At 44.7% G+C, this 12,517-nt stretch overlaps 2 protein-coding genes across 4 annotated transcripts in view; one reads left to right on the plus strand and one right to left on the minus strand.

The window, feature by feature from the left end:
• MTF1 (metal regulatory transcription factor 1) overlaps positions 1–11,236 on the plus strand; it is a 50,208-nt gene extending 38,972 nt beyond the window's left edge. For 2 of the 3 annotated variants that reach the window (XM_004467108.4, XM_004467107.4), the window contains exons 8-11: positions 463–565; positions 1,225–1,814; positions 4,455–4,518; positions 5,482–11,236. In XM_004467108.4, coding sequence (XP_004467165.2) covers positions 463–565; positions 1,225–1,814; positions 4,455–4,518; positions 5,482–5,909 — 1,185 coding nt within the window. In that variant the 3' untranslated portion in view covers positions 5,910–11,236. The remainder of the gene's footprint in view (positions 1–462; positions 566–1,224; positions 1,815–4,454; positions 4,519–5,481) is intronic. The other variant, XM_012528461.3, reaches the window with a different exon arrangement.
• Positions 11,237–11,345: 109 nt separating this feature from the next.
• Positions 11,346–12,511, minus strand: C9H1orf122 (chromosome 9 C1orf122 homolog). The gene is made up of 3 exons (XM_058303855.2): positions 12,366–12,511; positions 12,069–12,270; positions 11,346–11,821 (listed from the first exon to the last, which is right to left on the minus strand). The coding sequence occupies exons 1-3, from the start codon at positions 12,398–12,400 to the stop codon at positions 11,726–11,728; spliced, it is 333 nt and encodes a 110-aa protein (XP_058159838.1). The 5' UTR covers positions 12,401–12,511; the 3' UTR covers positions 11,346–11,725.
• Between the last annotated feature and the right edge of the window lie 6 nt (positions 12,512–12,517).

A 12,517-nucleotide genomic window follows, 5' to 3' on the forward strand; every position in this document is an offset into this window, starting at 1 on the left:
AAAAACAAGTTGCAGGGTAATGAATATAATACAATCCTATTTTCATAAAAAGAAAATAATAACTCCTATATTTAGGATTTGGTCTTTTAGAGCAGAATTTTTTTTGTAAAGGACCAGATAGTAAATATTTTAGGCTTTGTAGACCATCCCGTCTGTCGCAACTCCTCAGTTCTGCCTTGAAGTGTGAAAGCAGTCATAGGCAATATGTAAATAAATGAGCATGACTGTGTTCCAGTAAAACTTTATTTATGAAAACAGGTGGCCGACCTGCAAGTCCTATTTTGCCAACCCCTGTTTTAGAATATTTGAGGACCCAGAATCTTCAGCGTCTGACGTATAGGGATGATAGGTAGGAAACAAGAATCATATCAAAAGATCATTCTAGTTCTGCTCCAAAATGTTCTCACGTGTTGGAGATTGCCTCAGGATGCCTAGGCTCACTTTTCTGCCTCTTTTCATCAGACACAGGGCCAAGACCTCAGCACAATTTCACCAGCAATCATCTTTGAATCATTGTTCCAGAATTCAGATGATACAGCAATTCAGGAAGATCCTCAACAGACAGGTGTGTTAATAGAGACGCTTTCCTGCTCATGTCTCAGCCCTGGGAAACAGAATTTGTACTTGCCACAGTGAATAACAGGCACAGTGAAATAATATTTCAATTCGCTTAAATAAAATGGGCTTTCTGTGAAGGGTCAGGAAAGAATGGGCCTTTTAGTTTTATTCCATCTTTCCCCCTCCTTCCCTCAGCTCTTGAAAAGGAGGGTTTCTTGTTAGCTTTTTTAAAAATGGGAAGAGCTGTGAGCTCTCTCTTCTTCTGATATGGTGCACTGTTCATGAATGGTAGGAACCACAAACCCAGCTTCAGATGTATAGATCATACTGTGTTTGAATGAAAATTTCTTCGTAAAGATTCTTCACAATGGTCAGAAAGTCTGTTCACTGGCCATGCCAAAAAAAGATGTCTAGTCTCTCTTCCAGAAAAGCCGTAATGGTTAGACCTAGAATAGGTCTCACATTTAGCAAGTGAGGTTGATCTTGCAGCCTCATAGTTTGACCAGAGGCATCATTAAATGAAAATCAGAAAGCCAACCTCCTAGTGAGGAAGGAATTGGCCCCAGGGGACTTCAGCTATCTTTTATTTAGCCAGTAATGACTATTTTTGCGGGTCATATAAGGCTTGGGATATGTATATATATTTCTATTTCTTTTTTTTGCCAGCTGCCTTGATTGAAAGTTTTAATGGTGATGCAGAGGCAGTCAATGATGTTCCGCCATCCACAGGAAATTCAGCATCTTTATCTCTTCCACTTGTACTGCAGCCTGGCATCTCCGAGCCACCCCGGCCTCTACTACCAGCCTCAGCGCCGTCTGCTCCTCCGCCTGCTCCCTCCCTAGAAACTGGTTCCCAACAAGCTGCATTTGGCAACCCCCCTGCTCTCTTACAACCTCCAGAAGTGCCTGTTCCCCACAGCACACAGTTTGCTGCTAATCATCAAGAGTTTCTTCCGCATCCCCAGGCACCGCAGCCTATTGTACCAAGACTTTCTGTTGTTGCTGGGACTTCTACAGCAGCGGCAGCAACAGCCGTGGCAGCACCACCCCCACCACAAAGTACTACTGAGCCCCTGCCAGCCATGGTCCAGACTCTGCCCCTGGGTGCCAACTCTGTCTTGACTAATAATCCTACTATAACCATCACCCCAACTCCCAGCACAGCTATCCTGCAGCCCAGCTTAGTCATGGGAGAACAGAACTTACAATGGATATTAAATGGTGCCACCAGTTCACCGCAAAACCAAGAACAAATTGTAAGTATTACGTTTAAATGGATCCAGTGTGAAGTGTGTTTACATGGATGACATTTTCAGAGGCTTTTATGTCATAAAGTAAAATGGCTATCATATCTGCCTTGAAACATGTGATTCTCTTAGTCATTTCCCCCATAATACAAGTGGTTATAATTCTAAGGAATGCTGTGATCTGTACCTGCACATCGGGAGGCAGAGAAACAACCTTCAAGCTTACTGAACACATATTTTCATCCTCAATCTAATCCCACCATCTAAAATAGGAAAGCAATCAGCAAATTGCAGAGGCTCAAGGATGTTTCAGGAAAGCAGTTTGTCTTGAAGGCAGAGCCAGACTGCTGTGAGGGAACGATATGGCCAAGTCAGAGAAGTAGTCTGTGTTCCCAGAGCCCACTGTAGAACCAGTTTCTAAGAGTCTTTGGTCTTGATGACTGAGGAAATGACTTAGTCATTCAATTAATATCTTTTGAGAGCTTAGTTTTTACCAGATATCATTGCTGGATATTTGGGGGGGATGCAGAAAAGTGAAAGCATGATCTTTTTTTCATAAAAACTTAAACTTTAAAGAGGCTAAAATGCCTAAATAGGTAAAGTGCTATTACCTATTTGCCAATAGGTAAAGTGCTAAATTATAATAATAATGGTAATAAAAAGTAATAACAATAACAGTAACTATTATTTATTGTGCCCTTAAATTATGTATCAGGCTCTGTGCTAAGCATTTTTGGAATTGAAGATCTATCATCATGTATCAGTCATTAAATCAAATATTTTATGTATATTATTTTAAATTTTTTATGTCTTCTTAAGCAGTTATTATGGCATGTTCCCATATACCCTTTTCTCTCTGGCTCCCCCCAATTTCCCCTATTATGACCATCTTACATTAGTGTGTTATATTTGTTACAGTTGTTGAACAAATATTGTGTTGATACATTGTTATTAACTAAAGTCCATGCTTCAAATTAGTGTTCACTCTTGGTGCCATGCAGTTCTATGGGTTTTGACAAATGTGTGTCATGTATCCACCATTATAGTACCATCCACAATAGATTCACCATCCTAAAAATCCTCTGAGCTTCACCTATTCATCCTTCTCCTCTTCCTTTTGCTCCCTGACAACCACTGATCTTTTTTACTGTGTCTATATATCTGTATCTCTGTATGTCATACATTGTGCTAACTAAGCACTTTTTAATGCAGTGTCTCATTCAGTTCACAACACATCCTAAGAAATGGAGGTATGATTTTACCAATGGAGAGCTGAGGCCCAGAGAGATTGATTAGCCCAAAGTTACACAGCTATAAGTGGCCAAGCTGGGATTTAAGCCTAAGCAGTCTGACTCTAGAGCTTATGTTCTTGGCTACTACACTGCTGCCAGAAGAGAGGTTCAGGCAGTAAGGGCTTGTCAGACATGGCCATACTGGTCAGGTAAGCCTTGAAGTATGAGTAAGAATGAGATAGAGAAAGGATGTACTCAGTAGGATAATGTATAGATGGATGTATGACCATATCAAACAAACTGGAAAGATAGTGTAGAGCTAAATAATGAGAGACCTTAAATGCTAGAAACAGGGTGACAACTACCTCTGGAGACAACACATTAATTTCTGGATCTACTTTGGGGAGCTGCATGGAACAAGTGTCATTCCTTTTACACATAATTCATTTTTTTATATTTAAATAGGTTCTCATTTCCCCATCATTATTTTATAGTGTCATCTCCTATACTAAACCAGAAGCTTTTATTTCACTCCAAGACTTCACCTTAGTGGCATTTCTTTTCTTAAAAGGATAAAGGACAAAGCCCTTTTAAAACAAGACTTGAAGGAAGCAGAAACCCTTTAGCCAATTTAATAGGGGGTATATTAAAGTGTTAGGGGTAATTATATGGACATGACTTCCTAGTCCTACTTATTAATAATTTAAACAGCTAATGTTTATTGAATCTTCACTATGTGCCAAGTATTCTATGTGCATCATCTCATTTAATCCTTACAAGGATTCTTTGGGAGAGTCTTTGGTTATCATCCCCATTTTTATGAATGAAGAAACTGAAGCTCTAAGAGGTTAAATAACTTGCCTGGAATCAACAATTAATAAAGATCGGAGCTTAGCCTTGAATCCAGATGTAACTAATTCCAGAGGTCTGCCCTTTAATGTTTACCTTTGCAGCTTATAACACAGTGCCTTCAAAATGAGGAGCTGTACAGTGGCTGCTCTGGCTATGAGAGGAACCCTTAGCATGCAGTTTAATTCCAAGGGGAATAAAGAACTTTCCAGCCTTCATAGACGTATGCGGATGGGGGATAGAGTGGAGATCCTGGAAGGGAGCCCATCCCGCTCTGGGGTTCCCTCTGGGAAGACCATCAGCTTGAGAAAAGCACCCTTGGAAGAGCCTGTGGGAACGGAACCTATTGGACAGGCAGCTGGGGAGGCGCCAAGTAGTAGGGTACAATGTTGACTACATTGTCCGCACTGAATGTCAAAAGTACAGTGACCTCATCTCCAAGCATGAACAAAACATGACTCAGTGCAAAAATATGTAGACACAGGGTTTTCTGTCCTATTGGGTGTCCATTACAGTTGGGGAGGCTGCCATATTTGAGTGACCATAAATGTTATTTTTTTTTCCCCAGCAGCAAGCATCTAAAGTTGAGAAGGTGTTTTTTACCACTGCAGTACCAGTAGCCAGTAGCACAGGTATGTAACTCTGCATAGCTTTAAGAGAAAGAAAACTCTGTGGGCTCCTTGAGGCTTGAGTTAATTATTTCTTCTCCTCAGTTATTAAAACTTTAAAAACCTTTAAACAACATCAGTTAAAATTTTCACATTATAATGTTTATTTATTATTGTATTTCATATTCTCATGGCTATTGAAAGTTAGCACATTAATGATATAAATACCATGCTTAACCTTCTTTAAACTGGTAATGGTTCTTTTGCTTTCAGCTTTTAATGTAGCCAGAAAAAAGTCTGAATAAACTTAATGCTAAAGAGGGCATTTGTTAATTCACTGGACTCTTTTCTAATTTTTAATGAAGAAATAGTACCTGAGTCAGAGACTCTTATAGAGCTGAAAGGTACTTTTATCCAGACTCTTTATAGTTTAAAAACCTGGAGCCCAGAAAAATTAAATGACTCCCCCAAGATGCATCAGGAAACTCAAGTGTGGGCTTCAAACAGGGAAGCCCTGCTTGGGGGCATCAGGAAAGGAGGGGAGTGAATTGGTCCTGAAGTCTGAGAGTAAGATCTCCAAGAAAGCAGCAGTGTTTGCGTACTTTAGGCAGAAGAAAGGGCCCACAGCCTCAGAGGTACGAAAAACGTATCAGGAAAGGGGAGGCGTCTGGAATGGCTGCTATTTGGGGGGTATAGGGGAGAATGGCAGGAAATGAAGCTAGAAACACAGGGTGCATCTAGATTTGTATATGTGGCTTTCTAAGGAAAGGGGACTTTGTCTTGGAGAGGATAAGGAGTGTTGGAGGTCTTTTGCTTGAGAAGGAAAGTGGTCTAATTTTAAGCATTACAAAGCCTGGAACATGGCACCCACCCTTCCTGCTGATCCTGCCTCTGTGGCACTCAGCCCTGACCTAGTCTATATTCCCTGTCCTTCACGCCCTTGCCCTGCAGCTACTTGAAGAGCAGTCTCTCTCGCCTCTTTCGCAGGGAGCTCTGTACAGCAGATTGGCCTCAGTGTTCCTGTGATCATCATCAAACAAGAGGAGGCATGTCAGTGTCAGTGTGCATGCCGGGACTCTGCAAAGGAACGGGCGGCCGGCAGGAGAAAGGGCTGTTCCTCCCCACCCCCTCCAGAGCCAAGCCCCCAGCCTCCTGATGGGCCCAGCCTGCAACCACCACCACAGACTTTTTCCTCACCCCCTGTCCCCCTGTCATCATCCACTTTACCTTCTTCCTGTGAGCAAAACAGACAAGAAGAGACTCCTTCAGACTCCCAAACTGAAACATTAAGTGCCATGGATGTGTCAGAGTTTCTGTCCCTCCAGAGCCTGGACACCTCGTCCTATCTGATTCCCATTGAAGCACTACTGCAGGGAGAAGAGGAGATGGGTCTGACCGGCAGCTTCTCCAAGTGAAGGGTCTGTATGTTCTCACCTCCAGGAAAAGAGGGTGAGCAGGAGGCATAAGGTGTGATGCCTACCTTCTTGGGGTCAGAAATTTGAAGGATGAAGAAACCTACTGTTTGAAATCCTCACCTTTCAGACGTATTTTCTTTATTCACATCCCAGGAGCATCCATTTTAAGGAACTGATCCTTGGAGGGGAGGGAGGGGGAATGAAAAAAAAAAGGAAAAAACAAAAAAAACAAAACAAAAAACAAAAAAAAAAGCTAAGTTATAAATGAACTGTTTGGCTGCACTGTATGTCACTTTTGCTTATTGTCATGTGAACATGGAAATTAAGGTTACTCGTATGCATAAAAATTCTAAATGAAAGGGTGTGGTTTCCATCAATCTGATACTGCCCATCACTTGCACTGGGGTCTTTGTGGTTCGGGCATTAGAGTTCAGTGTGTTGGGTGTTGCTCCTCCCTGTGTGTCTTTTGCATCTGGCCCTAAAGCTTGCTCAGCCAGACCCTCACTCCGTCAGAGAGGGAAGTGGCAAAGGCAGGTCAGATAGCTGTGAGTTGGGCAGGGGTTGGGTGAGATGGCTTTGTTGTTTGCGCGCTTGGTGTTGGTGGAGCTCAGGGTGGATAGTGCAGGGATCATCCCACAGCCAGCGTCAGCACAAATGGGTACCTTCAAGCCTGCCCCACAGCCTATAGAGGTGATCTGGTTCTGCAGGGGTGCCGGCAACTTGCCGGCTGCTATCTGGCGACAGTATGCATGCAGAGCAGGCTCAAGCAACATGATCAGTCTTTGCCTTGCTAATTCTTCATCTTTTTCGGTTGCCAAGGCTTGCAGATTACAGTGAGTTTTCCTTGGGGAACATCCCTGTTTTGTTCTGGAGTGGACATGTGGCTTAGGCGAGGAGCTTGTCAGTGGTCTGCCTTCCCTTTAACTGTATTTGCTTCCTTGGAACAGAAGAGCTGCCATTTGCTTATCAGGAGAAGGTGCAGATGTAGCAAAGTTTTTATAAAGTGGCGTGTAATTGGCAGGAGTAGTGTCCTGGTTCCAGGTTCTCTCCAGGCTTTTGGTTGGCCCTTTCCACCTCTGTTCCTCACCCCTTTGGAATTTGCATACAGCCTTGAACAGTGCAAACAGGGATGAAGTGCTAAACTTAAGTCATATGATTTCTAAACAAAACAAAAACATGAAACGATGATCTTCAACTCAGGGTAATACAAAACAAAACAAAACAATTCTCCTTCCACCAAAAAGCCTGAAATGTTGCAATAAGTTATCTCATTTGGAATGTTTCATTAAGTTGTGTTATAGGAAACAATTCGGGGGCGGGGGGGAGGAATTGTGTATAAAATATACATCTGTCTGCCTTTGGTTCCAAGTCATTGCCTCTTAAATTATAAAATACAATCCACACTTCCCTATATTAACGTAGTCATGAGTGTGTTAGCAGAGAACCCCTATGCTCACCAAGGTCAGAAGCTAGGCATGACCCAGAGTCTGGAATAGGCCTACTGCCTCCCAAGAGACCTTTCCTTGCTTTGAGGACAAAGCAGGATTCCCAAACAGGGCTTCTCTTCAGAGTCAACGATGTCAGGCAGAAAGCAGCTATAATTTTGCCTTCCTTGTCTACTCCTTAAGGTAAAGAGGTCTACATTTATCACTGTCCTGTTCTCTGAGCCATTCTCACGGCTGTCAAGGCAGTATCCAGAGCAGACCAGAAGCCCTGCCTTTTAGCCAGGATGTTCAGGGATGGACTTAGACAACAAGGCAGTGTTGGTAAATGTTGTTCTTGCCATGAAGAGAAATGGGCTTAAGTATAAGCAACTGATTTCTCATTCCAGGAGTCTAGTCAGGAGAATTTTCTTTTTTGACCTTCTGTACTCTCCCCAAAAGGTTGATGGGTCCTGGTGACCACTGACCTCAGGGGAGTTGAGAAGGAGGAAGGAAATCTTCCATTACCACAGTGGATTAGTCCTCCTGGAAAACAGCTGCTGAACATGGGTTGTCCCTAGCTGTCTCTGGGCCTTGCACCCATAGGAGGCTTTGAGGTAGCTATTCTATCTACAACTGCTCAGAGAGAGCACTGAGATGGGATCCCAAAGTCAGCTCATATTGGAAGGCAGTGATGACCTCCCCACATACCAGTCACCTAGGATTCTGGCTCCCCGGGAGCTGAGGTGGGAAAGAGGAGCCCAGAAAAGGCCATTTGAAGCTGTCCACAGCTTAAATATTACTTCTTCCTGGGTAGTGAGGGTGTGCTTATGTTGGACCCCACCCAGATCAGTGGCTTTTCTGCTTTCCAGATACTGAGGCTGATGAAAAAGCATCTTAAAAGAGCATTTAGGCTGACTGATTTTTCTAGTTGAAGATGTTGAAGTATCTGCCTTTTGAGGGTGACTCTGTATTATAAGGGGGACTATCAGATCCAGTCAGCTTTTGAAAAATCAAGAGTCTACTTAAAATGATAGTGAGTGGTTGTGAAGGGCAGGTTTATTCCACAGAGTAAGCAGTCTTTCCTTCCATCCTCTTCCAGCCCTCTTTCCCTCTTCACCTGCCTTTTATTAGCCTGGCCTCTAGTGTGGGTAGAGTGCCAAGAACCTTGGAGAAGAGAGAGCCTTGGCTGAACCAGAGCCAGAAAGGGCCTTCATGAAGAGCATGGTTTCCCAAATGCAGAATGAACCTAGGGCTAGAGTAGAAAGGATTTGCAGACGTCTGGTCAGTGAAATCAACCTTTTTTTTTTCTCCCTTAACCACTTCCACCCAATAGATTTCTATTTCCAGCTCCCACTAACATCTCCAGTTAGGGTGTCCCTTTAAAGGATGCTAGTTAGCACCTGGGATTGGAGTTCATGGGCTTAGGCAGTGGTGAGGAAAATTTGACTGGTACTGCCAGACTGCCTTAGTGAATTTGGCTTTTCCCAGGCGGTTGGGTGGGGCCTGAAGAACGGGGCCTGGCCTTTCTTGGCAGAGTCTGGCTTCATCACGGCAGGCTCGTGGGGGCATCTACTAATTTGGTGACAGAAGCTGGGGTCTTGAATTGAATTCCACTCCCCTTTAGAAGGAGATCATGGTACAAAGCCCAGGAAGGGCCTTAAGGTACAGAAGACCCCCCTGGAGAAGGCAAGGGGCTTCTTTTCTTCACCACCCCTGGGGGAATCGGTAGATTGGAGAGTTTTGTTTTCAGGGTCAAGGCATTGGGCCAGTGGGGATAATGGAGGGTGGGTGGGTTTTCCAGAGAGAATTTGTATAATGCTGAATGTGTCCGTCCAGAGGGACAAGTTTGCAAAACCTCATATGGGTATATTAAAGAAATAATAAAATAAAAAAGCACTTTAGGTTATTTTATCTTTAACCCAATTGCTGCAATTTTTTTTTGTATATATATATATACATATATATACTTTCCACAAAGTTTTATTTTTTGCTCAGAATAAAAAGTTAAATTGAGGTGTGAAAAGCAAAGCACTTACCTTGGTGCAATAATGTGTAGCTTGATGGTCGTTGTCCCATGTGGTCCTGGCCTGGCTGCGTTTTTAATGCTGGGTCAGCCCTATACTGAGGCTGTCCATTGGGAAACACTATTATGCATTCTCAGCAACTGCTCAATCTATGCAAGCCTTCCCTTGTGTCCCGAGGACGCCCCCCTTAGGCTCTCTGAAGAACTGCTGCAGGTCCTATATTTCTGCTGACTGTTGAGGCCCTTTTTCATCACTTCTTGGTCCCTGCCGTCATTCCCTTCTTCACCAAAACCAAGTGATGCCTGAAAGGAAGGAACACGGTGTTCCTAGGCAGAAACCTACCACCTTTTAGACTTTTATACTTGCAATCACGTCCGTTGTCCTTAATCTTACAGACTTTCCAGAGTTACTAAAACCATTGATTTGTGCAACTGCAACAATATTGGTAAAGGAATTTACAATTTTCTTATACCCCACCAAGCAGAAATACGTTTGGGGAAGTGGTGGTGGTAGTGGGAGGCGGGGGAAGGTGAGCCATTTCCATACCACTCCCCATACTGCCTGTACTGGCTCCTTAAGCAAAAAGGCCTCCAAATCTTCATTAAATCCAGTAAACAAAGCTGTTAGTAACTTTCTTCCTTCTCTCCCTCTCTCTTTCCCCCATTTTATCTTCAATGCTCAGGCTAATATAGGAGTTCTAAAATACACTTCAGCCAAAGTTGAAAGATTTCCATAGGTCCAATATTATGCAAATGGTTTGTTGTGACATAGATAGGAAATTGTCCATTCCTTAATAATTGGGGAGGAGGGTCAGCAAAACTGAATTATGTGTATTTCTGATTGGTCAGTCAGTTTAGCCTGTTTCCTCTTGAATTGGGGAGGAGGTTTCTTCTCAGGCCCTTTGGCCTGATGATCACAGTCTGGGCATTTCTCACTTCATCCTGTTCAAAAGAGGGCTTCTCAGTCTGCATTGAAAAATGCAACTTAAACTGGATCTTTATGTCAATGTGTACATAGTACAAGCTTTTTTACTGGAAGCAAGGTTTAAAACCACACACTGCCCTTTTGGTGGTGTGCCTGCTGGGCCAAAAATTGGGTGATAATGTAGTGTCACTTTCTCAACTGAATGCAGTTTCTACTCTTTTTCTTATGGGGAAATTTTTCATAAAACCTTTTTCCACCAAAACCCAGGGGTGTTTTTTGCAATATCCTTGTTATCCTTGTAGTGGTGCCAAGTCAGAGGCTTCTCCTGCTCCTTCTCCTCCTGTGCTCTCTGGCCTCCCCAGGGCTCTGTTGGATTCAGCAGTCTGTGTCCTTTGTGGTGGTTTGGAGGATGTGGGGGTGTGGTCAGGGTCCAAGATGGCTGTACCTGTTCCCTGTCAACTCCTCCAAGTCCCTGTTTGGGGTATGTGGCTGGAAACAGGTTTTTGCTGAATCTCTGGCTAAGATCTTCTAGCCAGAAAAGGCAAGAGCCCCCAAGAGCCTTCTTTTTTGACATACACTAGTCATTTGCTGGTGGTTTTGGCGACAATTTTAAAATCCCAAATAGTTTTATTTGGATTATGTAAAAGTCTATCAAATTTATTTAAGTGTGAAACATGGGAACAACGGACTTCCACTGAGCGATATGAAAACGTTACAGGTTCAGTACTTCCAAAGGAAGAAACCTCCAAACCCAAAAAAAGAGTAAATATGAATTTGTATTTTTGAAGAATGTGAAATAATGGTGTTTGCTTAATTGCTCATTTTGTATAAACTTAATATTGTACTTTAAAATATCTACTAAGAAGTGAAAATTTAACTTTTTGGAATTGAAAAAAGCAATATTAAATATTAAATACTAATGAAATCCTAATTAAATGCTTATTTAAATCTGGTAGTATCTGTGGCATTTCTTCCCAACACTGCCCATGGTTGTTAGTTTTCAACCATTTCCCCTTCCCAGCCATCAGTTGGAGAGGGTATAGAAAGGAAAGGTCCGTCACCAGGAGAGTCTGCAGGTTTCCTTTTAATTAAGGCTCTGCTGAATGTGTTTGTGGGGCTAAAAGCCACCAAAGCATGAAATGGACAAGCGGACTAACACCACCTGGACCCCAGAGCAGGCCAGACTAACCTGGCCAGCTCTACTGATCTGCCCAAATCCAGGTAATCGGACTGGGTTTTCAGCTACTACATTTCAAAACACAGCACTGCCTTCGGCCGGGTTGAAGTGGGAGTGAACCCAGTTGCTAGCAGAGCTGCCACCCCAGGCTGAGAGCCAAGTAACAGCCACTGCCAGTGAAGACCGGCCCCTTTATTGAAGGGGAGTTAGTTGTTCAGAGTCCAGTCACCAGGAGGGAGAGAAGTTAGGGCGCCCGCTCAGGGATTGTCAGGGCTCTGCAGCTCCGTCACCAGCATCCTTTAGAAAGCCACCTCTGACGGAGACAGATGGCTGGGGGGGCGCTCCAGGTTTGGCTGAGACGTTCTGGTTGGAACAGAAAGGAAGAAAAGTGAGGCTGAGAGGAAAGGCCTTGGATTAGGCCCTGCAACGATATGGCCACTTTGCATTTGGATACCACCTAACTTTTCCAAAGCCTCTCGCCCGGATCAAAGGAGGTTAGGGGTAGAACGAAGGGGACACTCTTCTAGCCTCTGGAGAAAGCTAGGACTTGGCAAGTCTTGCCAGTGGGCAGACCCCAACCCCCCAAGCCCAGCTCGGGGTGGGCACTGACCGCGCCACCAGTCGGCTCCGGGCGCCGGCGGCCCAGCTGCCGCAACATCTCCTCACAGGCGGCGATGGTGTCCAGGAGCTGCCGCTGCCGCTGCTCCACCGCGTCCAGCAGCTGCTGAGCGCGCTCGTCCCGGGGCGGCTGCGGGGGTGGCCTCCCGCCGAGCCCCAGCCCCGCCTTCCCGCGGTCCACGCCGGCAGCCTCCCTGCCCCGGAGAGAGGGAGAGACAGACATCTGGTCAGGGCCGGCGCTTGCGCGGGTCGCAGCCCCTTCCCTCCCACCCGACGGGCTCCCTCTCACCCCCGTGACCAATCTGAGCCCGGGCCCCATTCCATCTCCGCCCGCGCGGCTCGGCCACCGCCCCCTAATCGGCCGCCCCCCTCCCCAGCGTAGCGCCAGGGCTCCGCAAAGCAGCGCCCCGCCCCGTCCCCACCGGTCTCCTTCAATCCTCC

This window comes from Dasypus novemcinctus, chromosome 9 (genome assembly GCF_030445035.2).
Source record: "Dasypus novemcinctus isolate mDasNov1 chromosome 9, mDasNov1.1.hap2, whole genome shotgun sequence".
Lineage (NCBI taxonomy): Eukaryota > Metazoa > Chordata > Mammalia > Cingulata > Dasypodidae > Dasypus > Dasypus novemcinctus.

What these genes read in the sequence shown, in the direction of transcription:
- C9H1orf122 (XM_058303855.2), bottom strand. Translation starts at nt 12,400, where the DNA reads ATGGAATGGGGCCCGGGCTCAGATTGGTCACGGGG. An exon ending in GGCTCAGATTGGTCACGGGG is followed by an intron (nt 12,271 to 12,365) that starts GTGAGAGGGAGC and finishes TCTCCGGGGCAG; the next exon opens with GGAGGCTGCCGGCGTGGACC. An exon ending in CGGAGCCGACTGGTGGCGCG is followed by an intron (nt 11,822 to 12,068) that starts GTCAGTGCCCAC and finishes TGTTCCAACCAG; the next exon opens with AACGTCTCAGCCAAACCTGG.